This window comes from Sphaerodactylus townsendi, linkage group LG05 (assembly GCF_021028975.2).
Source record: "Sphaerodactylus townsendi isolate TG3544 linkage group LG05, MPM_Stown_v2.3, whole genome shotgun sequence".
NCBI lineage: Eukaryota > Metazoa > Chordata > Lepidosauria > Squamata > Sphaerodactylidae > Sphaerodactylus > Sphaerodactylus townsendi.
This window is the reverse complement of record NC_059429.1, coordinates 48,061,782-48,088,222: the sequence shown is the minus strand read 5'-3', so window position 1 is coordinate 48,088,222 and position 26,441 is coordinate 48,061,782. Positions and strand designations below refer to the sequence as shown.

At 41.2% G+C, this 26,441-nt stretch overlaps 1 protein-coding gene across 1 annotated transcript in view; it reads right to left on the bottom strand.

Annotated features, from left to right (window-relative positions):
• Positions 1-1,467: 1,467 nt before the first annotated feature.
• Positions 1,468-26,441, bottom strand: part of LOC125432806 (uricase-like) — a 101,747-nt gene continuing 76,773 nt past the window's right edge. The window contains exons 3-9 of the mRNA XM_048496769.1: positions 13,311-13,529; positions 10,782-10,898; positions 10,468-10,546; positions 8,597-8,786; positions 5,690-5,813; positions 4,601-4,684; positions 1,468-3,905 (exon numbers count right to left, since the gene is read on the bottom strand). Of these exons, the coding sequence (XP_048352726.1) occupies positions 3,762-3,905; positions 4,601-4,684; positions 5,690-5,813; positions 8,597-8,786; positions 10,468-10,546; positions 10,782-10,898; positions 13,311-13,529 (957 nt within the window). The 3' untranslated portion in view covers positions 1,468-3,761. The remainder of the gene's footprint in view (positions 3,906-4,600; positions 4,685-5,689; positions 5,814-8,596; positions 8,787-10,467; positions 10,547-10,781; positions 10,899-13,310; positions 13,530-26,441) is intronic.

The following is a 26,441-nucleotide window of genomic DNA, read 5'->3' as shown; positions in this document are numbered from 1 at the left end:
TCCTCCTTGCCTCTATTTTATCTTCAGACAACCCTGTAAACAGGGAAGTACTGGGACTGAAAACCCTGGGAAAGATCCCTCCCACAGCTTTCCCTGGCCCCACCTGACAGTCTCAGTAACCCCACCTCAAAAATATTATGATATTTCATAGAAGGAATATTCTGTTGCAGGCCAGAGTTCTGAATAATAAAAAAACAATAAAGAATTAAGGATTACTTAAGAGAAGACATCAGGCATATAAAAGAAATATATGGGAAAACAATAAAATAACTCTGATGAAGTGGAAAATCCTACAAGCGAAGACCTTTATTTGACCATTGAGCAGGAGACAATTGCAAATACATTGGCACATTAAATGGCATTGCCGTTTTTTTTCCTGGCACATCCTTAAACATTTTCATAACAAGCAGAAATGGAGTCAGTATAGAAATATACCAATGAGGAGGATTATTTATTTATTTATAAAATGTCACCATCTGCATTTCAGACCTGACATGCAGCTTTATATGTCTTGGGATTTGCTATTTTATTTTTGGTATTAGTAGAAAATGTTTTAAAATATTATTACAATTTGCCTTGAACCACAAGGAAAGGTAGGATATCAACGGTTTCATAAATAAATAAACTGCCAATCTTGTTGGAAAGTCCTCTTCAGGTGGTCTGAATTTCTCTAACAATCCCCTGCACTTCTTTGAAAAGGTGCTCCTGTTGGCTGGGTGTTTTTGTTTCTTCACCACTGATGCTCCTTAGAATCCCACTTCCTTCCTTTGACATACCCACCACACCCTGCTTTCTCATGTCTTCCATGTTTCCCACCCTCTCATGACAGCAATCATGGTGTTATACTTAAAGGGATTAGGCTATGATATGAGGTGACAACACCCAATATTCTTGCCTCATGAAGTAATCCAGTAACCCCACTGTCAACACAAGTATCTTTCATACTGTACCAACCTTTCAAAAATTCCAGCATGGTACATGAGAGAAGCCACCCACCCCTTCCCTCTGTCCTCCATGCATCACAAATAAATTATGAGTAGGATATAGTCAATTCCTGGAAGGGTGGAGCAAAGAAAGAGACATATATGCTGCTTATAACTTCTCTGGAGACACAACACAAGATTTCATCAGGTAATAACTAGGGATAGGGCAGGGTGGCAACACAGAAGTAGGTGTGTAGGCAGTGAATAAAAGAATGGAGTGACCACCATGTGGGAGAAAAGCAAACTTTTAGAAGCAGTCTGTATCGTTCCTCTTTAGTCACATGGTTGCCCCCTTAGCTGTTTAAGAGGGTCCATTCTGTTTAAGAGGGTCTCCTAAAATCCTAGAGCTGACATTACGAGGTCCAGGGAGGATTAGGACCTTTTGACATAGTACTTTGGGTATTTTTACCAGCGTTTCAACACAATAAATCCAAACTATTGTTGTCACATCTGCAAGATGAACAATGAAACACACTAGTCCATATTAATGTATAATAAAGTTTATATTTTGAAACCTACAGAGTTTCATATTTAGCTGAATAAACAGATCCAAGTTTTTTTAATCTTTGCTCTTTATTCACCCATAAAAAGATACATAGAACCCTCACAACCAACCCCATGAAATTATAATGTTAAGAAACAGAAAATCTAGAACTCATTCAAATGCAACAGGTAGCTGTCTGGTAGGATGTAGGCATGAGATAAATAATTAAAAATGCCAAAGACCAAAATACAAGGTCATCATCTGGCCAACACAAGAGTCCAAAGTAATGTACATTCCAAGTCATGTCCATTCTTTAGTATTGTCATTCCAAGGCAGGAAAGACTGGAATCCTTCTGAAATTCTTATGGTGTAAGCCATGGAGGCTTTGGAATTTTATGTACTAGCAAGTTTCTGCATGTTGGAGAGATAATTTTCCTATCCAATAAGTTTCTCAAAAGCATGTATTATAACAAAATCAGGAACACCAGTTCATCAGAGTTAATACAAATTCAATCTCAATGTACTTGTGAAGAAAAGGAAAAAGGTCTTGTTAAAAACAATGGGTTGAATTCTATGGCTCCCTTCTTCAGTAAAACAAGAACATGTCTGCTACAGAAAGGAAATGGGTTTCTTGCCTCTAATTGAAAACAACTTGTGGCATGCGGTGCAGAGAACTGGAGCCAGAACAACAACTCACCAAAGAAAAGAGAAGCTCAAACAGCCAAAGAAAGCCAAAGGCGAAATGGACCTGGTACTGTCAATAAGCAAAGGCAAATTATTCTCTGAAAACAGAAGGGTTGGACAATCTGTTGGATAGTATGTGAAATCTTTTTTCCAGCCAGTCCTACTACTGAAGATGAAATAGATATAGAAAAGCTTCTAGAAACTTATTTGACAAGCAGGCTACAAGACTTGTATTGCTGATGCTACTTTGACCTTTAAAAGCAAATGGTAGGAGATAGGGAATATTGCAGAGTTGCAGGTAAAAGTAAGATATCTAATCGAGCCTTATTAATCTCCACTAACTTCACCTAGCTTGGCTTTGTAAAAAATGTATTCAGTTGTATGCTCTAGAGAGTAAATGGTATGTACAAGTTATCACAATATTTCAAATGGGTTGTCAATTTGAGGATCATGAGGTGGCATTAAAATTCAGGTCGTAACCAAACCCTAAATCATTCAAGATCCCTTGACGCATTTCTCTGGGTGATGGGCACTTGAACCTTTAGATTAGTCCAATATGTTTTGTGTGGGTAAAAGTTGAAGAGCGATATAACTTTTTTGTCATATAAGATCCCTACACAATCATGGCGGGAAGCAAATGGACGCACTAGTAGAGACAATATTGGATTAGTGTATTCCATTCTGCTGTCTCCCCCAGCTTAATTTAGAAGGGGGGAAATGCTCTTGGAATTCTAACATATAGCAAGCATTTCTGAGAATCTTAGTTTTACAATTTAAAAAATACAAATACACATATATTTTGCTTTGATGGTCACATCTGCTTGCTTAGAAGTAGAAAAGTATTAAAGTGAAGGAACTGTTGGAAAGGTTGAAGGATATTAAAGGTGGCTCTTCTTATTATCAATTAAACAAATTAAATTAGTTGTTTGCCCCTTTATGTACACTCCAAGGTTTTTGAAGAAGAGGGCAAAAATGCAGTAGTAGAGTACTGTTAGCACATAAATGTCTGTTGGTCAACATTTTGCACTCCTACTATTATGATCAATTATTATAATTATGACTAAGTTATACAATCTGTGCAGACTGTACTACTACCAATTAATTTGACTCATTTAACAGCTATAATTTAATCTGATAAGGACAATTCAAGGTTTGTTAAATGGAGGAAGGTTGGGATCCCCAGCTAGTGTAGCTCCATTTGAAACCACAGGATTTGGCACATAAATCTCTCTCACTCTCTCCTGTATATACATATCATATATAATCTTCTAAATGTAAATCAAAAGACTTGCTAATTGCTTTAAAGAACTCACTGAGTATCTTCATGTATGCAAAAAACCTATACAAACCTTCCCTAATATGCTAATTTCTAAAAGAAGCTTGAAAATCATTCTGTTCCAGGTGAGCTTCTTTCAATATTCAGTTTTTTCAAATGAAGCAAAAGGAAATTCACTGTGATGTCAGTATATGATTTCCTTCATGTAATCCTTAAAAAATTCAGTTACATTTACATGTGGAACCATAGTACTATGGAGAATAATACAGAGCAAAACACATGGCAATAAAAGAGTTGTTAAATGTAATGTTCTGATGAGGAGGGAGTTGGCTGCTCACTTCATCATATGATCACCCTTCCATGGAACACCATGACGAGGGTTGCATTCCATCGGTTGTGGGCATTCTCCTCCAGGGCCCTTCTTCCTACGCAATGTAGTTGCACAAGCGCCAAATGGTGTATCTTGAGGAGTCAAGATCTGTGTACAAAGGATACACATATGAATGTTTTTGCTCCAGTTGCAATGCTCATAAAGAGTGGCTGTGAATCAATGCGGATGGGCAGGGAGGAGTCCCCCAGCTTCAGCCCTGGAAAGGGCGGAAGTGGGCTTGTAGCCATGCCATAGCAGGGCAAGCGGGCATTGCAGGACATCAGCAGGAAAGGGGCTGGCCGAACCTATAAACCTTTGTGCTGGCCATGTGCTTGGGCCAGCCAGACATCTGCATACCTGACATGGGTCAGACATATTGTATAGTTATGTGCTTAGTTCATAGTAGAGAGAGAAAGGGCCTAGTTAGCTCAAATTGATTATTGCTACAAAGTAATGAATTTGCATCAAGTCTTACACTTAAAGATTCTAAGCACAACAAGATTATAGAGTCTCAGTTTTACTCATTTTTCCCTAGTGTAGTATTATTATTATTAATTTATTTATTTATTTAATTTATTATACCGCCCTATCCCCGAAGGGCTCAGTAGTAGAGAATTCTAGCAGTCCCTTACAAAATGACAGTTTCTCAAGATTCCCTGGGAACAATGAATAATTCTTACCATAATTCTTATACCAGTTTAACATAAAGATAAGCCCAAAGACTTTGTTCTTTCCTCTACGCCCTTCTACAGCTTTAAAGTAATATGTTTTGCCCCAGAAATTACAAGAGAAAAATTTCTCACTTCTTTGTCATTGCTCAATCCCAGTTTGTCTAGATCTGCCACACAATAGTGAATGTTGGACATGATCACTTCCACCTCATCAACCTGGAAGGATAAAGTGTACATTATCATGAGATATCAGCAATACAATCTTAATTTATTCAGACATCCTTTACAGCTGAAGATTAACAGCCCAATTCACAGGGCTGAGCCAGCCAGGGATGGCACTGCTGCCACGTTGCCACACCACTTCCAGAGGGCTTTCAGGCAGCGTGGGGAGAAGTCCACCACCCGCCTGCAAAGCCCTCCAAAGCCCAAAATGGAGTTAACGCCAAATCCCAGGCAATGGCATACCTGGCTTCAAAGTCTGGGGGGAAGCCAACGAACATCGGCTCCACCTGAATCAACGCCCTTGCTTGCTCCCTCCCCTGCACCAGCATCTGCTCAGACACCACCATAGCTCAGCGGTTTCACCACCATGGAGCTGTGGGGTACCCAGACGCCATAATCTATGCTCTGTCTGCCAGCAGGGATGCCCCTTACACCAGCAGGAGGGGCAAAGAAACCAGAGCAGCCCTCTGCTGACCCCAAAAGCTGTTCCACTGCCACTACTCCCTCCCAAATGGCCCATAAGATAGACATTACAAGAAACATGGACTTGCTGCCAGCCCAGGTTTCTTTGCCCTTCTTACTTATAATATCTTATAATGTTTAGGCAATAAATTACATGATGTGTGCACTAGAGCCCATCCCATATGTCATCACTGTTTATCCCACATATCATCACTGGTTATCCGCTGTGATGGCATGTCAATGGACAGTATGAAAAAGTCACATCATAAATACTTGGGGCTACAGCACATGCTTTCCACTTTGCCAGTACAAGGCTTAAACATTTTCCTTTCTCTTGTCATTTTCAGTTACATATTCTTAGAGTTGCCACCAGCCAAAACAGATATTTCTGGCTTAGATTAACCAATGATCTAGCAATATTTGATGGCATCACATGTTAGGTTCTTTGCAAGTTCTGGAATATTCATCAGTTTTCAATGAACATTCAGTAATGTGTTCTAACAACAATAATTTAAAGGCAGAAATAGCAATGCTGACCTGTGGGATCCTCTCCAGGATGTATGTCTGAATACGGTTGACAGTTCTCTGGTAAGAAGGTGAGAAATGGCCAGAGTCAGGTGGTCCAGCAAAGGCATCTAGGGCAGCTTCATGGGCAGTTCTCCTTCAGAGAAATGCATAATAATTAGCTATTGTACAATGATAGTTGTTTATTTAGAGGGTAGCCATGTTGGTCCACAGCAGAACAACTAGTTTCGAACCCAGTGGCACCTTAGAGACCAACAAGATTTTCAGTGTATAAGCCCTTGAAAGTCAAAACTTCCTTCATCTGATGCAAGGACCTGTGACTCTCGAATGCTTATACCCACAGAATCTTGTTGGTCTATAAAGTGGTACTAGACTCAAATCTGGCTGTTATTTATTTGTGTATGTATGAACTTAAGACAACAGGCCAGTGGCCATTTGTCCAACTGACATCTTTACTGAAGGGTGTTGGAAAAAAGGCTACGAAGGCACTGAGGCTGCTTCTGCAACATTGGGCAGGTGTGTGACTGCTGGGCAGTTAGCAGCACCTGGAATTCCCACAGACAGTCACATCACTGGCTAGTGCTGCTATTTTCTCAGTACAGCAACGTTGCTGCCTCTTCTTAGTGGTCTCCAGGAAGTGTGCTAGTTCCTTTACTGAATGCAGCAGAGCGCAGTGGTGGAAGCCAATTTTCCACTAATGAATCACCACATGAGCTGCTACAACCTGGCTTGGGTGGTTCCCGTCCTCCTTCTGTGCCCTCTTCAGCTGTGCATGATTGAGGACATAATCACTTGGAAGTGGTTTTTTCCACTGCTTTGAGGAAAGTAAGAGAGAGGAAAGTTTTTCATGACATGTATGTGCCAGCTTGAGAAATATGTTTTCTATATGATCAGTTAAGCATGTCAAGTGGGGCCCAGTGAATAGGCAGGGAATGCCTGATATTCCAATATAACTGAAACTCTCTGTGTATGTTCATGTGTGTGAACTTCATGAGTCCTTTGAATAGAAAACCACCGAGAGCCCTTAAGAACATGTTATAAGAATAATACCCAATATTTTATAGGTAGATGAAAAGTGTTGTGGATACAGGAGATCAATAGTCATGGTGCTGTTTGCTGCTTAACAGTATGGTGGGGATAAAACAAAATCTGAGCAGATAGGCATTTCCATGTCAGAGATGTACAACGGGAGAGTGCAGAGATGCCAAATAATTTAAAAGCTGTACAAAGTGCAAATGCTCTGGTTCACCACTTTTATATAAATTATAGCTAAAGGTGTAATCCTCTACAGGAGAATTATAAAGCAAGGAAGTGTCCAACTAAAGAACTAACCCCCCCCCCCCCACACACACACAGAGAGAGACAACAGGTTGACCAAATTGTGTTGGCATGAGAGAAGTTTTGTTCCCTGTCATAAATTCAACAGTTGCCTCTGATAATTGTACAGCTATCACTGCAATTGTACAGCAATTGTACAGCAATTGTACAGCACACAGCAACTGCAATAACAAAGGAATGTATTGCATTTTCCCAGGAACAAAATACTGTAACAAGCAGTCCCCTACAACAAATGTGGTATACATAACAACAAGACAACTATATGTTGATTGCATGAAAATCATTTCAGAAAATACTTTTAAGAGAGGGGAATAATTTTCATAAATAGCAATGCTTTCCAACAGGAAAAGATCATCTGCAAATTTGAATATATTAATTCATGTAAATAAATGCAAATTTAAAGCAACTCTTTAAATAATGCTAAGGGTGAATTCTAAAGGTCCATTTAAGATAATACCCCTAGAAGCAGCAGGCATTCAACCACACTGACCTTCTCAAGGGTCCAGGTTAGTAAAGCCTGTTTTAGCTACAGCTCTCTTATTAAACATCTTCCCTTTTCCAGCCCCACAACTACATAGCTATATGCTGTCTATCCTGTTGTATATTGGACTTCTCCTCTACCATGGAGAATTTTAGTTATTTTTATTTATTCAAATAATTTGTACTTCACCTTTCTTCCCAAAGGGGACGAAAAGCAGCTTATATTTTTCTCCTCACCTACATTTTCTCCTTACAACAACACTCTCTACCAGGGATCCCAAGTGGCTAAGAACATTTTATTCCTCCTCCATTTATCCTCATAACAACCCTGTGAGGTAGGTTCAGCAGTGAGTCTGTGACTGGTCCAAGGTGACACAGAAAACTTCCAAGGCAGAATAGGTTTAAGATCTGGGTCTCCCAAATCCTAGTCCAACAGTCTAACCACTATACAACACAAGATCCCACGGATATGTAATTGTCCCATATGCGTTGTGTTTCAGTGCTGGCCTCCGTATCTCACAAAGGATATTGCAAAGATGAAAAAGTGCAGAAGAGGGCAATCAAAACAGTTAAAGCCTTGGAACACCTTTCCTATGAGAAATGGCTCATCTCTGGGATTATGAAGACTTAAAAATTATCCATGGGGTTGGAAAAGTTGATAAAGAGAACTTTCTTTTCTCCACTAATACTAGAATTCAGGGGCATCTTATTATGTTGGTGGGAGAAAGGTTCAGGACAGACAAAAATAAATACTTCTTTTCTCAAAAAGTGATCACTTTGTAGAATCCACTGCCAGTGGAGGTACTTCTGGCCATGTGGTTTAAGAATGAATTAAGACAGATTCAAGGAGATTAGATCCATCAAAGGCTATGTCATGGCAAGTAAAGTGAATCTCCATATTCATAGGCAGCAAACCTCTAAATATCAGTACTAAGAGGCAGCTGGGGAAGGCCTTGGCCTTTACATCCTGTTTTTTGACCTTCCAGGACAACTGGTGACCTCTGTGAAAAACAGGATGCTGGTCTTAGATGGACCACTGGTCTGATACAGCAGGACTCTTCATGTTCTTATGCAAAGAGGTCCCACAGGTTTTTACTGTACCATAAGCAGTCATAGTCCAAGCATCCTGTGCAGTCACCATAGCACCATTTGATCAGCGATTCTACTGACAACACTCGGTCTCTCCTGTCTGGGAGTGTGGTGTATTTATCCTTGAAGAAGTCTGCAAAGCCAGATTGGGTTGTCTTCATAATTTTCAGATCCTTAATGCCAGAGAAAACATTTGGAGGACCTATAATTCAAAATACAAGAAACAAAAAATACATTTTTGCAAGCAAATAATTTCAGATGAGCAAGGGTATGTCCGAGTGCAACAAAAATGCAGATAAATTAAATTTCTGAGATTCCTCAGGATCGTAATTTGTTTCAATATTGGTCCGTCCTGTTTGTAATTCCTATTACAGACATGTCTCACTAAGCCTGTAGCAAAGTAGCAAAGGGTTTTCAAGGAAGTCTGCTTGATAGTTTTAGCAAGGCATATTTCACTTGCATGGGCACAGAGATCTTGCAAGTAGCTCTGCTTTGATTCAGTAGCTCGTTGCGCAGGATACCTTGCAGTGTTCTTTGCTTCGATCCTGCACACACACATGGATTTTAACCCAGAGCTCATTTCAGATATTACAGTAGCAACGTGATAGTCAATAAAAATGAAGCTCCCCCTCAGATTGCTAACCCCTGAATTTTTCTCCCCATGTTTATTTATTCATCTGTATATTTTATCAATTCATATTGTATTATTTTGACCCCTTAGGGCCCTCAAGGTGGTTTGCACTATTCTGAAATGACAAAGATTACAAAAATTACATAATTGAAATCATTGATTTAAATAATCTGATTTCTACATTTACCTCCAAAGATGCAGCAGTTTAAGTACTTTCACATAACCAAGGATTGTTCTGTCTGCTGTCAGAAGCCTGAATGGAGCCAAATGAAAGTCATCTGTGGCCGTTTCCACACGGGTGGAAAATGACGGCCTGGAGACGGTAAAAACGCCGTCTCCAGGCTGCCATTCGCATGGGCGGCGCAGCTGCAGCGCCGCCGCGCCGCCGCCCGGCTGGCCCGCAGCCGGCGTATTCCGAGAACGCTAAGAAGCGTTCTTTTCGGAATACACCGCCGTGAAGCCACTGCCGAGCGAACAGCAGCAGCTTCACGGCGTCGACTTCCCCGCCCATTCACTTTTGGTCAAGGCGCTGCCGCTGAGGTTTCCTGGGATGCCCCTGCCCTGCGCCGCTCGAGCAGGCGCGCAGGGCCAGGGGGGCGTGTCCCCAGGCCTCGGCGACACGCCGGAGGCCCAGGGACAAGCCAGGTTGTGCGGGCGTCGGCGCTCCGCGGCGCCGGCTGCCCACCTCTTCCCGGGACCGTCCGTGCGGACGGTCCCAGCGTCTTCGGGTCGGCGCAAGAAGCGCCGACCCAGCCGTTTCCGCTGCCATGTGGAAACGGCCTGAGCTTCTTTTCCTCCTCTTTACCAAAGAGGGGCTGTAATAACAAGTAGGCCACACTGTAAACTACAGGGACTAAAGTAAAAAAAAACCTATAGCGAGAGCCACTGTATGTGGCTAATGTGTTGGACAAGGACTGAGCAGATTGGGGATTATATCACCGCTTCAGGCATGAAGCTCACTTAGGCCAGCCAATATTTCTGAGCCGGACCATGAGGTAAAACACATCATGAAAATGCTATGTATAACAATCTGAAGAAAGAATAGGATAGAAACACAATAAACAATAAAAAGGCCTGTATTCTGGATTGTTTTCGCTCTTCAGGCATGTTGATCAGAAAGGGTTAAAATAGATGACTTTTTCAGATTAAAGTTGAGACTCCTCCTCTTTCTCTTTTTTATAATCTTGGAGAGCTTCTCCTGTTCATGGCAAATAAAAATACAAGATGGGCAGAATGATGACTATTGTCTTACAGTTCAAATTCCGTTCCACTTCACAAAAGCGAACTCCTTCAGAACTATACAGAAAAGCATGGGCATGTGGGACGCCATCCTAGAGATTAAGAAGCAGAAATCATCTTTGTAAATAAAACCACAGTGCCTTTTGTTGAGACTTCTAAAATGGCAATATAGGTGACAAAAGCATCTGCAAGCAAATGTAATATTGACATATTGAGGACACAAACCAGCAAATCCTCAGCATCACCTCCTCCCTTCCCACTGACGCCCATCCTCTATCAGCCTCTTTCTTGGGAGCAGAGAACTGCACATTTATAAGATCAACATACCTTTTCCAGACGTTGCCATGGCACTTCTTGAATAAAGACATTGCAGTATATCACATGGCAATATTGTGTGAGAAAGTGCTCACTCAGCTCGAGGCCAAATTCTTCTATTGTTCTGATCTAGTGAAACAAAAGATGCTTTCAGTATTACTTCTAGATATCTATTTACAACAACAACCTTTATTACGTAGGCATTTAAAATAGGCTCTAGAGCGTTACCAGACATTTATGAAGTACAAAACAAGAGTACATTCAAAACGCAGACAGGAAGACTGTATATGGCAGTATACATTACTTAGAAAATTCTGTCACTTGCAAAAGAACTTTTGCTACTTTTTCCAAGAGCATGACATCTGTATTGTTTAGCAGAAGCTCCACAACAGAACTGTCAGAGTCACTTTCAGATTTGTCTAGGGCCAGCCTGGGAGAGAAATTCCTAATGCCCACGTATCTCGGACAGTCAAGAATAATGTGAGCAAGAGTCTCCACTTGGCTTTTACAGTGTGGACAAACCCGATCCTGGAGAGGGATGGATAAGTAACGACCCTTTGTAATGGCCGATGGGAAAGTATTGGATCTGGCCCTTGTGATAATCCATCTCTGTTGGGGTTCAGTTAATAATTCAAGATATTTGGCTATGTGCCCCTGTTCAGGTATTATTCTGACAGAGATGGGTGAGCATGATTTATTTGCTTGCCCCAACAGGATATAGTATTCCTGTTCTAAAAGTCGGCTTTTTAAGGTTTGGAAAATCTCTCTGGGTGACAGCATACAGAGATATCTTTTTTTCAAAATGGTACTGTATCATCTGATATGTTTAGATCATAACACATGGTTTTGATTGTGAAACTTCCTATTCATTATAAATGATAGTTTCATTAAAGCAAACGTTCTGAATGCTCCATGGAAAGAGGATCCATGATTTAACTACAAACAGATGAATTAAACAATTCTAGCTGGAATCCAAAGCATTGCATATATCTCCCCAAGAAAACTCAGATTTTGCACCGGACTCCATTTCCCCTAGCCATGCCTCTGTCCAGAGGGGAGGCCAGAAGGGATTGCCGGCTGCGAGCCCAGCCGGTGGGGGGGCAGGGGAGTCTGCTGTCCCTGGCCTCAGAGAGCTGCTTTTATAAGCACTGAGGCTAGGGGGGGCCTTGGGGAGGCATGGCCATGCCCAGGAGCACGTGTGGATGTCGCCCTGTCCCTGAACCCAGCCCATTAAAAAATTATGCCTACGTCACTGACTACATCCTATAATAAATTATTTTAACAATTTATCTCAGTTTATGAAGCAGTTTTACAACTACCATAGAGCACTTGTTTGAAAAAAAAACAAGACTAAAGACTCTTTGAGCTCACATACCTAGTTTCATGGTTCACTAGTCCCTAGTACAATTTTATTTTTTGTTTTCTCTTCATTTCCTATATGTTATATCATGAAAGAAAACAAAAGAGTGACTGATGATTCATCTGCTTTATAATATTATTTATTGTATTTTGATTAATCAAAAATCTGCTCAAAATTGTGGTACTGAAAACATGCCTCTTTGTGTTAGTGAAAATTCATTGGAAGTTTTAGAATTTATATTTTAAAATTATTCAAAAATGTGTTTTTTAAAATCCCTAAACTTAGATGTTTTTGACTTTTTAAAAAATCCAGTCCACGCACATCTGGAAGATGAATTTGAAGTGGGATAAAAACCTATTGAAGAACAATATTCCCAAAATTGAATCACTGTTTGTTCATATCAAATGGTAACATTTGGGTGGTTTCACTTTTTCTAATATTACTACCTGTAAATGTATTATAGCAAATTCATTTTTCAGTTTTGACTGGCAGATGTATAAAAGTGAAATCATAACCTAGCAATCCTTCCTAAGGCTCCATCTGTTCATTACAAAGTGTTTGCGTTGTTCAGGACCATTACAAGAGCTTTGCATCATGTGTGCAATGGGAATTCTAGTCCTTCCAGATACACACCTACTCTTTTCTGTCTGCCACGACAGCAGGCAGGGAGAAGTTTTCACCTTGTCTACTCACTGGTTTTGATCATGGACCTGCTGTTAGCTTCATTGTGAAATTTACACGTGATGCAGTTATGTAAGTAAGGGTACTGGTAGCAGCTCTGTGGGACGATTTGAGGATTTGAAAATAGAGAGGTGAGGAGAGGCTAAGTCCTTGTGTTGTACCCCAACAAATACAACAACTTGCCAATGTTCAGATGAAGTCTTAGAGAGGAGTTTGTAAGAATGTTTCTGTCATCCTTTAGAAAATAAGTTTTGTTTGAATCATAGTAAATCTGTCACACCATTGCATGATACTCACAAATCACAAATTTGCTGCCATAACATATATGAAACCATAATTGTGGTTAAAGTTTGCCTCCTTTCCCCCCCCCCCCCACGCCAGTTTGTCCCAAGAATTTTTTTGTGTGTGAGTACTGATTTTCTAATTGACAGGAAGCACTTGAATACAAACCATAAAGACATTATTGATACAGCATCAAACATAGTCACTTAAAAACATACCCCTCTGCATTTTGCCAAAGCCTGGATTGTATTTTTGATGGTGTCTGTGGGAATTACACATGAATTATCACTATTCACATATTCATTGACACTATTCAATCTTATATGTAAAGAGATTTCCAGTTCTTTAATGCAGTGTATCTTGCCCTCTCTTCGAATGTACAGGAGTCTCACTGCATTCTTTCCATATTCAGAATTCACATATTCCAGATTGTTAGGCTGTAACAGAAACAAAAAACAGTTTAACTTTGTTAAAAATATAAGACACAAAAGATGTAAGATATATGAGGTGGGATAAATGTTTGAGGCTCTATTCATAATTGGTTAGAGTATGCTTATTACTTTACTAAGAACATTCAAACTCCAAACACCCCAACCTATTAAAATGCACAACATGGAGCTCTATAAGCCAGTGCAGATACAGTGGCATTTTGCTTTAAAAAGGGCAAATTGACTATTACACTGCATATCAGTTTCTTGGATTATTACATTGCATGTCAGTTTCTGTCTTTCTGAATTACACAGAGTTCCCAAAATATATTTCCATGAGATCTGTACAGCTGAGAAACCACCCCTTTAATTACACTTCTTTTCCATTGTTTCTTGCCAACTAACTGATTAGTTCCAAACACCACCAATGCAAGGCACTGTATGTGTGTGAAATGAGTCAGGATGAGTAGAGACCCTGGGACTCAGAGGTAGAGAATTGGTTTATATGCCATCATAACAATCCCTTTAAGGGTACAAGCTTCTCCCACCTTTAAAAAGTCTCAAAATTTACCGCGCGCTTAAGTATCATTACTCCATCAGACTTTACTCAAATCTATTGTTATCCGAACTTGTCAGTCAAATTTAAAGAGCTGTACACACGCATGAGTTTCCAAAAGACCAGACTCCTTTGGAAACAGTGGCTTCATCTGTTAAATGTATACCACAAAATTTGTACTTTGGTGAGGCAATCTGACCATATTGCACCAGAGAGCTTCATCTGACTAGGTAATGATGGCTGAAATGTCCTATTAACTGAAGTAGCTACTAGGAATGGCAATCTTTGGTTTGGTTAGTTTCTGAAGTATGCTGTGTTTTACAACACTTTTCAGCAGAATGGATCCTGCAGCGCTATTGAGTTCGTGAAGTTTTATGGCAATTTTTAGCATTATTCAATCATGTTCATAGTGTGTTCAGGTCAGGTTGTAACTCAAATGCATCTTGTCTAGAACAATCTCTTCTCGCCCTTTTCCTGTCCTGTGGCTGGTTTCCAAGCAATAGAAGGGAGGGAGAGAAACATCTTGAAGGGACAAATAGGAGAGCTTGCTGAAGCTTTCCTATCTGGACAATGGCTGCAATGCATTTTGTACTGCATTTTTGCTAGGCTGATGCAGTCCTAATGTAGACTGTAATAGCCTATAGAGAGGGGAGGGTGGAAGTGGGAGCAAAAAGTTAGAGTGTTAGCGGTCAAATGACTCCCATGATCGTAAAGGGCAGTTATAAGACAGTAACAGCCCTTTCAAGGGATATGTGTGGACTAACTGGCAACAGCAGAGAGAAAATTGGAATCCAGACAGAAGATACCTAACAACAAAGGAGGGCTGACTAATCTCATAACACCTCAAGCACTAATCTCATAACACCCTTAACAGTATGCAAGCTATAAATCAATGAGTCTCCTACTACACACTACTAATACCATCAAATTGATAAAAATTCTCTCCTAAAATGTTTCCCTTTAATAAAAGTGCCATATATACTCACGTATAAGTAGAGTTTTTCACCACATTTTTGTGCTGAAAAAGCCCCCCTTGACTTATACACGAGTCAGGTGTATTTTAAAAAATATTTTAGGGTTTTTATTTTGTTGGCCGCCAGGGGGCGCAGATTTTAAGCTAGCAGCACCAAAATTTCAGGGTATCATCAGATGACACTCCTGATGATACCAGCCAAGTTTGGTAAAGTTTGGTTCAGGGGGTCCAATGTTATGGTCCCTGAAAGGGGGTGCCCCATCCCCCATTGTTTCAAATGGGAGCTAATAGTATATGGGGCTACATTTTGAGGATCCATAACTTTGGACCCCCTGAACCAAACTTCACTAAACCTGGGTGGTATCATCAGGATAATCTCTTGCTGATACCAACCAGGTTTGGTAAAGTTTGGTTCAGGGGGTCCAAAACAGGGGGTCCAAAGTTATGGACCTCCAAATTGGATGCTCTCATCCCCCACTGTGGATGGGGCTAAGAACATAAGAACATAAGAACAAGCCAGCTGGATCAGACCAGAGTCCATCTAGTCCAGCTAGGGGCTAAGAACATAAGAACACAAGAACAATAGTGGATGGGGCTAAGAACATAAGAACAAGCCAGCTGGATCAGACCAGAGTCCATCTAGTCCAGCTCTCTGCTCCTCGCAGTGGCCCACCAGGTTACCTCTCTGCTCCTCGCAGTGGCCCACGCAATGGCCCACCAGGCTACCCTTTTGAGGGGACCCCCTGAACCAAACTTCACCAAACCTGAGTGGTATCATCAGGAGGGTCTCCTAAAGATACTCTGAAATGTTGGTACTGCTAACATAAACATTCCTCCCCTGACAGGTTGTGTGAATGTTCCTTCTAAAATGACACCTGCCATGTGCAATTTTACAAAATAAATACACTAAAAATAATGAACTATTATTTTAAAAAGCAGGGTAGTTTTGAGTCACAGTGAACAGGCATGTTCATTCCAGTTTTTATTGTAAGATCCATTGTTTAAAACCCTTCCTTACAAAAAAGCTAAGGTTTTTGTACTTTTAAAGTTATTGTTGGTACCATATTGTTCTTGTTGACCCTCTTTTCCACTTACAGAGCTAGTTTACTGTTTCTCTTTCAAATAAATATTCAAAAACATTTAACCTACTGATGCCTCAATTAATGTAATTTTATTGGTATCTATTTTTATTTTTGAAATTTACCAGTAGCTACTGCATTTCCCACCCTCGACTTATACGCGAGTCAATAAGTTTTCCCAGTTTTTTGTGGTAAAATTAGGTGCCTCGACTTTTATGCGGGTCGACTTATACACGAGTATATACGGTACTAATATTTCCCAGCAACACCCATCTCTCAATAAAGAAGGTCATCGGTATTTTTCCATACCTAAAAAGATTCACATTCAGCTGCTTAATGTGTCATTTTATCAAGGCTGGAAAATATAATACAGAATCTCCTGAGAGCATGCAGCACTTTTTACTTAATCAGATATACCAAATATATCCAGAATTCAGTATTCATTCAGAAGGATCATGCCCTTGGGCTACAGGTGAAGGTTAAGACAATGGATCATGTTTTCTTTCACTGCGCTATTTATAAGGAGATTCGGGCAAAGATTGTTCTCCCCTTCCCTGACAAATTTCCAGCCTGCTCAGACAAGGTTTGCTTAGAAAAACTGATAGCTGATGAAAATATAATAGAAAAATCCTGTCATGAATCTTTCAGGGTCTTATCTATTTCGAACTACACTGCCAGTGTAATTTTTAAAATCAGTTTTCATCTATGTCATTCTGAGATCAAGACAGTCAAAAGCTTCAATATAGAAAAAATCAAGTCTGAAATAAATAGAAGTTAGTCACAAACACTTTAAGATGCATTGTTGAAGGCTTTCATGACCAGACTCAACTGGTTGTTTTGGGCTTTCCAGGCTGTGTGGCCGTGGTCTGATAGATCTTGTTCCTAACGTTTCACCTGCATCTGTGGCTGGCATCTTCAGAGGTGTATCACAGGCCCTTTCCGCACTGCAGAAAGGGCGCCCCTGCACCAGCAGGAATTCTGCCAGTGGAGGGGTGGGGGCCGTTCGCACGGGAGCATGCGAGCAGCACCCGCAGAGGCCGGCGCGGGAGAGGCGGCTCCGCACGGAGCCGCCTCTTCCCTGTCCCCCCCCCCACTCACCTCGTTGCCTTCGTCACCCTGCTGGACTCCTAAGACCTGCCCACGCTGCCCTCCGACCTCCAAAGGTTGGAGGACAGCGAGGGAGGGTCTCAGCAGTCCAGTAGAGCAACGCAGGATGACGAGGTGAGTGGGAGAGAGACGGGGAAAACAGAGTGTTCCCAGCGGTGCCGTTCGCACCGCGCCGGCGGGAACACACTGTTTTCCAAAAACCTTCCTCCAGGAGGGAGGTTTTTGGAGGCGGTCTGATGCCGCCCTGGGGGTGGTGTAGGGGAGCCAGGTCAGCGCTGCTGCGTTTTAGCAGCGGCGCCTGTGCGAACGGCTCCATGCGGAAAGGGCCACAGAGAGAAGTACTTCTCTGAAGGTGCCAGTCACAGATGCAAGTGAAATGTTAGGACAAGATCTACCAGACCACAGCCACACTAGCCCGGAAAGCCCACAGCAACCACTTTAAGATGCATTGGGACAAATTCTGCCTTTGGCTGAAGGAAGCATCTCCAACCTAAGGAGGCTTTATCCAACCTAGGTGGCTCTTCTGCTAGAGGAAGAGCCACTAAAGTTGGAGGATGTCTCGTCTCCTCAGGCTGGAAGAAGGCGTCAAACTTTGCTTAGTGCAGTAGTAGGATGCAGGCCACTGATTTCAATATGTAAATTATCTTAACCATCTCTGGATTGGGGCCACTACCTAACACATGAGAAAAAATATTTTTGGTTCAATTCTGCATTTGGTAATAGTCTCACTGTATTGAGTCCTGGTAACACCTATTTTATGTATAATTTTAGTCTGTAATTTAAAATCTGACTACCAGAAAAATACTCCATCATTATGAATACTGAACAAAGAAAATAAATTTCTACTGTATAGTTTACAAATACATTTCCTTTCCTTCCTTCGATGTTGCTCAACATTTCCACAAACCAGTTTATCTCCTGTACTTGTGGTACTGTCAAGTAGCTTATGCTACAGCATTATATAAAAAAAATGTAGATGTTGGTTTATGTGATGAGCTATGTCTTTTGAAGTAACACTTTGACTTCTAAAGAGGTTACTTCCAAAGTGTGTTCTTTTTGTCTTTGCAATTAAACAGCAGAAACATCAACTAAATTTCCCATGAAGCACTGATAATATGCTTAACTCTCCAGGCTAGAGTCACCTCTTGTACTACAGGTTTCATGTGAAAATTACTCCACCTCACATGCCAGTTTAACTGCTTCTCTTAGGGGATTTAGCCCCAGGGGAGGGTGGACAGGGTTGACACCTCACCTTACCTTTCTCAAGAATTTCACTTGTGGGTAGTCTTCTCCTTGCTATGAATTTCTCGGTCAGGGGATATATTTATTTTTGTATGGTAGAATGTTAAAACTTGCAACATGCAATCATACGGGTATGGGCTACCTACCTCTGTGAAAAACTAAAAGGCTCACTCAATTCAGCGTTGTGCAAGCAACCAATTGTTATAAGGATAACTCCACATCAGTGGATTTCTGAACAGACAGTTCACCAGATCAAAGGTCTGTTAAATCCAATCCACACATTTAAGGAGCAATAGTATTTTCTAGCATTGTTCAGCTATGGCATTAAAAGGGTCTGTACCAGAACTGAGGTCTTGCTAGGGTTGCCAACTCTGGGCTAGGAAAAACCTGGAGAGTTTGGGAGTGGGGCCGGGGGAGGGCAGGGCTGTATTTCTCAAGTTTCTGTCAAGCATGTATAAAGTCAAGCCTCATCTAAGGCACAGTATTTTTCAACCAGCCTTGAATCAATATCCAACTAATGCGGAGGAAGAATTTGCCCAATGGAAGAAGGGAAGGGCATTTTTTGAAATATAAAACATAATGAGGATTTGCCGTTTAAGCCTTGAAGGAAACCGGATAGTGAAAGCAAGTGCTACAAGTGGGTGTAAAAAGTTTACAGGAAAGAAAAACGACAAATGTTTTAGGCGTGGCCACAAACTTCCAGATGGTGAAAACCAAAATGGATTGTGAAGAACTCCTGGAGGATCTCTCATGTAACAACACGGCAAATGAAACTCACACAGGGAAGTGGAAGATAACACACAAAAAGTAAAAAAAAACCCTCTACCTTTTAATCTATGTTAATGGAATCCAAATTGGTAGAGACAAAGTTAGAAAGAGATACTGGTAGAAAGCTCGATAAAAATAGTAGCAAAAAGCTTGATTAAAATGTTGACTGAGTGAGCAGCAAAGTGAAAAAGGCACACTGGGAAATATTAGGAAAAGGACTGAAAATAAAACAACCAATTTTGCAGTGCCTTTGTGTAGAGCTATGTGCAGAACTACTTGTGTAGAGCCATGTGTAAATCTACACAATGCTCTTGTATAGAGCTATTTGGGATACTGTACACAGTTCTGGTGGGCATATCTCAAAAAGGATATTGCAGATCTGAACAAGTGCAGAAGAGGTCAATCAATTATTAATAGAGTGGAACACCTTTCCTATTAAGGAAAGATTCAAGACACTAAGACCTTTCAGTTTTTTAAAAAATGCAACTTTGGAAAGTGGTTTAGGAATGGTTATGATAGAGGTTAATAAAAACCGTGCCTGGGTGGAGAAAGTGGGCAGAGAACTTCCTCCCCCTTTTCTACAGTTCTAGAACTGGGGGTCATCCAATGATGTTCATGGGTAATAGATTCAGGACAGATAAAAATAATTCTTTTCTCAGTGAGTACTTCAGATATGAAATTTGCTGGCTCAGATGTAAAAAAAAAAAAGGTAAAGTTTCCCCTTCAGTCGTGTTCGACCCTGGGGTACCACTGCAAGCAGTGATTTCATAAGCAAGCTGTTTTTGTGGGGTAGTTTGCCATTGCTTTCGCCGGCTATTCTTAACCCCCTAGCTGTGTGCTAGGTACTCATTTACCGATCCAAGGAATGGATGGATGGCTGAGTTGACCATGAGTCAGCTGCCAGGATATCTGACTCACAGGGGGCTCGAATTCTGACCGTGTGAGTGGCAGTGCAAGCACTTAACCGCTACGCCACACGGCTCCTAGGCCTAGATGTAGTGATGGTCATCAGCATAGATGGTTTTGAAAAGGGATTAGACAGATTAATGGTAGCTAGGTCTATCACTGGTGACTAGCCAAGATGGCTAAAGGAAACCTCCATGTTCGGAGGTGATAAAACCATAGAATAGAAGTGGTAGGAGACAAAAGCAGTGGAAGTCCTTGGCCTTTATGTTGTTTGTTGGCCTTCTATGGCAACAACTTGCCCACTATACAAAATAGGATCATGTACTAGGTGGACCAGTGACCTGATCCATCATGAAGAGCAGCAGTGGTGTAGTGGTTAAGAGCAGGTGCACTCTAATCTGGAGGAATCAGGTTTGATTCCCTGCTCTGCCACTTGAGCTGTGGAGGATTATCTGGAGAATTCAGATTAGCCTGTGCACTCCAACACATGCCAGCTGGGTTACCTTGGGATAGTCACAGATCTTCTGAGCTCTCTCAGCCTTACCTACCTCACAGGGTGTTTGTTGTGGGGGGGGAGGGAAAGGAGATTGTCAGCCCCCTTGAGTCTCCTTACAGGAGAGAAAGGGGGATATAAATCAACTCTTCTTCTTCTGTTCAGAATGAAAATATTTTGTACAGCATCATAATTTTTAATCTGCTAACTTAGTTTAGTTTTTAAAAAGTCAACATTATTCATCCAAGTGAGAAAAATGATATGCTATGCATTCCCTTTATAGATGTGTTAGGGCTCAGGACAAGATTTTTTCCCTAGTGGTGACAATTCTTCAGAACTCTGCCCAGAAAAATCCATTAGACTCTAGCCCCTTGTGCACTCACAGTTTTTAGTGAGGCTGTGTGCTTTGCAGTGGGTCTTCCTGCATTTCCTTGTTTACATGCACAGAGATGCCCTGCTGCTTCCCCCTAGCCACCATTTTGCCAGCCCTGTTTCTCTTGCTTCTGGGTTTGCGTAGTTGTTTGCTGCCTGTTTCTGATTTTTTTAAGCCCCCCCCCCCCCAATCTATTGCTTCTGGTATAGATTAAGTGTCTAAATAAAAAAAAGGACTCCCATTGATTCCCCCAAATTGCCAGCGGAACTGCTCCTAAATGCGTGGGAGAAGGTGGGGGGAGTGGAAAAGCCAAAGGGAACAAAATGCAAGCTGGTGTGCTTCACTTTCCCTGTGCAGGCATGGGGGGAAAATCACGCTTTGCCCACTCTTGGAAATTGCAGGGCTTTTCTGATTTGCGGCACAGTAACTTCTGAAGAGGGGAAAACACATGTGCAATTGAGAATCTGACCCGAAGGTAATGTATGCTTGACACAAAGAAATCAAATGTGTGCAAAAAGCCTATTCCTGTTTTCTTTGATGCATGCTCATTGATTTTTTTAATTTTAGCAAGCCTCTTTGATTTAGAAGTAGGACAAAATAGTTTGGCATGTAATAAGTTGCTACCAAAACAGCAGGTGCAAAACCAGCTAACACATCATTATAGATATTTTAAAAACACAGTCAACAATTTAAATGTATGAAACTGACTTGTGCCAATCATGGGTCCTTAAGTCTTCAGCACTTGAGAGTTAGATACTATCACTTATCTGCTGGCGCTTGTCTTAAATTGATTTTGTTAACATAAAGTACTTTGCATTGTATTGTGCTGCAAAAATACTGTATGATAGAGACTAGCCTGGGCCACACATACCCAGTTCATCACTTGGTAATTTCTTGGCATGCATGAATACCCAGCATGAATACCCAGTAACACTTTCTTGGCATGCATGAATACCCAGTAACACTGAAAGGACTGATTTATTTATTTCAGATATATTCCAGCTTTCTTCCATCATGGAACTCCAAGATACTTGCATGGACTTACCAGGAGGTCTCCCATCCAAAAGCCAAAAATGAGCAAATATCCTTTTTTTTTTTTTGTTTGTGTACATTTTTGGCATAAGCCTTTTCATTTCACCCATTTTCATTGCTAGTATTTCCAATTTATTTGTTTCTTTTATGGCATTTGTTGTGATACTTTGATGCCACTTTTTGCATAATTAGTATTAAAATGTATAAATTTAATATTTCAGCGCAAGGAAACCAAAAATTCTGCAAAAATTAAAATTCATGGGTTTAGTTCACACAGGTGGGAAGCACAACAGAAACAGGAATTTGCAAGTCAAAACAATAAGTTGGGAAGTATGCCAGCATTTCTTTTGAATACAGACCAGAAGAATACCTGCTGTGCTTACTCAACACTGCTCTATTCTGTGCTCTCCAACTCATCTGTAGACCCAAAATTCAATGATTTCCAGTGGAATTAGCTCTCCTGTTAAAATAGGAGTCATCAAGTGCTAAATAATCAAACAATGAATTAAAAAGTGAGTGTGCATGTTTCCAGTCTCCAGCAATGCCTTAGGCCAGAGAATGTGAACAATTGTTAGCAACAATTTCTGAACATGTGAACATCTTCCTTTTGGAACTCATTGCCTGCCTGAAGAGATTTTCAACTATTTTCCTTTGCTGACTATCTTTATTCTGTACATTGAGTTTATTTATTATTGCCACATTGTCAGTGTTTAGCTCAATGTTCAACATCACGACTGGACAGAGGTGGGATGCAGCCTCTTTGCACCTATTCGGTAGAACCGGTTACTAAAATTTTCTCAGTTCAGAGAACCAGTTATTAATGATTAACTCCGCTAGGGACAAGGGGGGTAATCTCTGTCCCTGGGTACAACAAATCTCATCAAGTGGGGGATGCAAAATCACCCGCAGGGCCCCCTGTGGCCCCCTGCTCCCCATGGCACCCCCCACGTGTGTATGAACTGTATGAAATAATACAATATATAGTAATTCTAATTTTTTTTGTTCATTGGTATAACGGTTGGGAAAGTATTATAGGTAAAGATTTTTCATTTTCTTTTTTTCCCCTTGAAATTTATATTGGAAAGAGGAGTTTAAACTACTCTTTTAGATTAAGGATTTTGGATCTCTCCCTCTGTTAGTTTTCTTTCAAGTGGAATAGATAAAGTAGTTATAGGAATCTGAAGGGGAAGTAGAAAGTAGGGAGGGAGGGAAAAATGGGAAGGAGGGAAGCAATATAGGATGTTTTAGTTGGGAGGGTTGAGAGTGATAGACAATTAGATAAGTTCTTAATATATTAACAACTGTAAACAGTTTTTGGTTTCTCTCCTTATGTTATTATTTAAAACCAATCAATATAATTGTATAAAAAAGAAATAATACACTACCTTTTGGTGTATTGCTTTTTTAATACTTTAAACAGTCATTATTTGAATCTAGAGGCAGGGCGAAGGAAAACTGCACCTGTGACGTGCGCGCCCTACATCCTTGCCACAGCCCTGCCAAGGAGTGCCCCGCCCCCAGAATGCCTGGCCACGCCCCCATCATGCCCCACCCAGCCCCATTGGCGCTTCGCTGCTGTTTGAATCCCACCACCTCCGGAACCTGTTACTAAAATTTTTGAATCCCACCAATGCGACTGGACTACTGTAATGCACTGTACTTTGTTCTCCCCTTAAAATCAACTCAGAAACTCTACCTGGCCCAGAATACTGCAGCTCAGCTATTAAGCAGGTGCTAGAAAGAGCATGCATATTACTTTCATTCTGCAGACGCTTCATTGTCTACCCACTGGTTACTGAGCTCAGTTTAAAGCAGGGATCCCCAAACTACGGCCCGGGGGCCAAATGTGGCCCCCTGAAGGCATTTATCCGGCCTGCCAGGCATGGCGGCGATGGCTCCATTCATGTGCAGTGGGGGCTCGAGGGAGAGGAGGAACCGGCCCCAACGGCTGTTGATTGCAGTTACATGATGGCACCCCCAAATCTCCATGAATTTTCTGACCCAGAGTTGGAAACCTTACACGTGGCAACGCCTGCTCCGCCCTTCCCTCTCGGCTACTTCATGTGTTGCTCTCAGGCTTTCTGTTCCGCCTCACTCCCATTGGCATCAGCCAGGCTGGTGAATCGCTCGCTGGCTGCTAGGGAGGAAGAACCCAGGAAGATACCTGATCCTGGGTTAGATGGAATGCTTCATTGGGAAAGTTCTGCTTTTTTTTTTTTTACAGGGGAAGGAATTCCACAGCCTCCCCAACAATATTTGGAGCCCACCCTGTACTTGACATACTTTGGTCACTGTTCTAAAAATAGACCATGACAGAAAGGCTGAAAGGTGAAATCAAACATTTTACAATCATTTGTGCATAGGAATTTGTTCATAGTTTTTTTTAGTCCGGCCCTCCAACAGTCTGAGGGACAGTGAACTGGCCCCCTGTTTAAAAAGTTTGGGGACCCCTGGTTTAAAGTACTGTGGCAATCACATACAAAGTCCTTCACAACCTTAGCCCCTCTTATTTGTAGCACTGCCTCTCTCCCTATGCTCTGCCATGACAACTTTGCTCAAGTCGGCAGGGACTTCTGCAGGGGTCAATCTGCAAAAGTGCAAAATCAACAACTTCCTGTACATGTTCTTTCTCCATGTGGCTCCCCCTTGTGGAATAAGGAAGCCAGGAAATCTCCCACTCTTTTGGTGTCTTGTAGTGGTTAAGAGCAGGTGGATTCTAATCTGGAGAACCGGGTTTGATTCCCCACTCCTCCACCTGAGTGGCAGAGCTTATCTGGTGAACCAGATATGTTTCCACACTCCTACATTCCTGCTGTGTGACCTTGGGCTTGAGTCTCCTTACAGGAGAGAAAGGTGGGGATTAAATCCAAACTCCTCCTCCTCCTCCTCCTCCTCTTCTTCTTCTGGCGGCTTTCCAGAAACTATGCCAAACAGAACTATTCAAGGGGGGCTTTCGGCACATGTAATAGGTTTGTACTGCACCAAAATGGTTTCACAACCTTGCTTGGATAAATGATGTGGGACTGTGGCAGAGGTGGGATCCAACCAGTTCTCACCACTTCTCTAGAAGTGGTTACTCATTTTTTTTGAGTGCCGAGAAGGGGTTACTAAAGCAACCTCCCTACCCAATAGGGACTGGAGGTGTGTGTGTGCAGCGGCACCACTGTTTGAATCCCACCACCATCGGAACCTCTTATTAAAATTTCTGGATCCCACCACTGGATTGTGGTCTATACTGATGTGTTTCGCTTATAAGTAGGATCCTATTTATGTGATTTCTGTACCATTTACTGTGTCATGTAAATACCTATGCTATGGTTTAGTTCTGACTGGTAGCTTCAGACTTCTAAAATCCTAATGTGTTAGTTGTTTAATGCCCCATTTTTGAGACAGTACTGGTTCACTATGTGCGATCTGTCTTGAGATCCTGTGAAAAAGGCAGAGTACAAAGAAATAAAACAGAAAAACAAATAAGTGTTGTGTCCTAATGCTTGGCATCAGAATAAGAAGGCAGCATAGTTTAAAACATGAGCACAGTTTAATAAAGTCTGTTTGGAACTGCAGTGACAACTTCCTTTCTCTCTGTTCCTGTCCAATCAAGTTTTGGAATAGACAAGCACTAGCTGGGATTTAAGGAAGATGTTAATACACCACAGGAAGCATCAATTTAATTCTGCTCAAAGAAGAGAGAATTGCAAAGCCAAGCTGTATCTCTTTCCAAGAGAAATTGACTAATAAAAAAGTCAGATTTTATCCTGTACTTTAAGGTGACACAGGATTTTTACTTAGACAGCATCCTGTTTTGTTTCTGGGTGGTGGTGGTGGGGTTGGGTGTTGTTTAAGGAGTATGTGGAGTATGCTGTTGCTCCTTGGTCCTATCCTATCTCCGTGGACAAATGAAATTTCCTGCAGAAACAAAGATGGCAAGCCAGTTGACTGGTAGTTAAAATTGATCAGGGGTTTTAGGAGAGGACATGGGATTAAAATAAAAACAGAAATTACCTTAGAAATGACATGATGTCACTTGAACACTTAGCCCTAAGAATAATTAATGCATTAATCTTAAAGGCAGCTAAGGGTAGCCTTTGAATGAATGACATCTAGAAAATGAAATGTAGGTTACTGATATCTGATTAGTGCTCTTTGTAATTTAGGCACATTATTGCATTATGACTAATTGCAAAATAGTCCTCGATTCGCAGAAGGTTGTTTCTTTTGATCAAGAGAACAATAATTATGTATTATAATTTCAAGCCCCAGGAAAGCTGGAGCATTGAAAATAGCACGTACTTCACTCTACATCTCAGGTTGCTTTTTCATTTTCTGTGATGCTGAAAAAGCTGGCAGCTATTTCCTGATACTTCTGCTTCAATCTAGATTTTCAAAAATGTC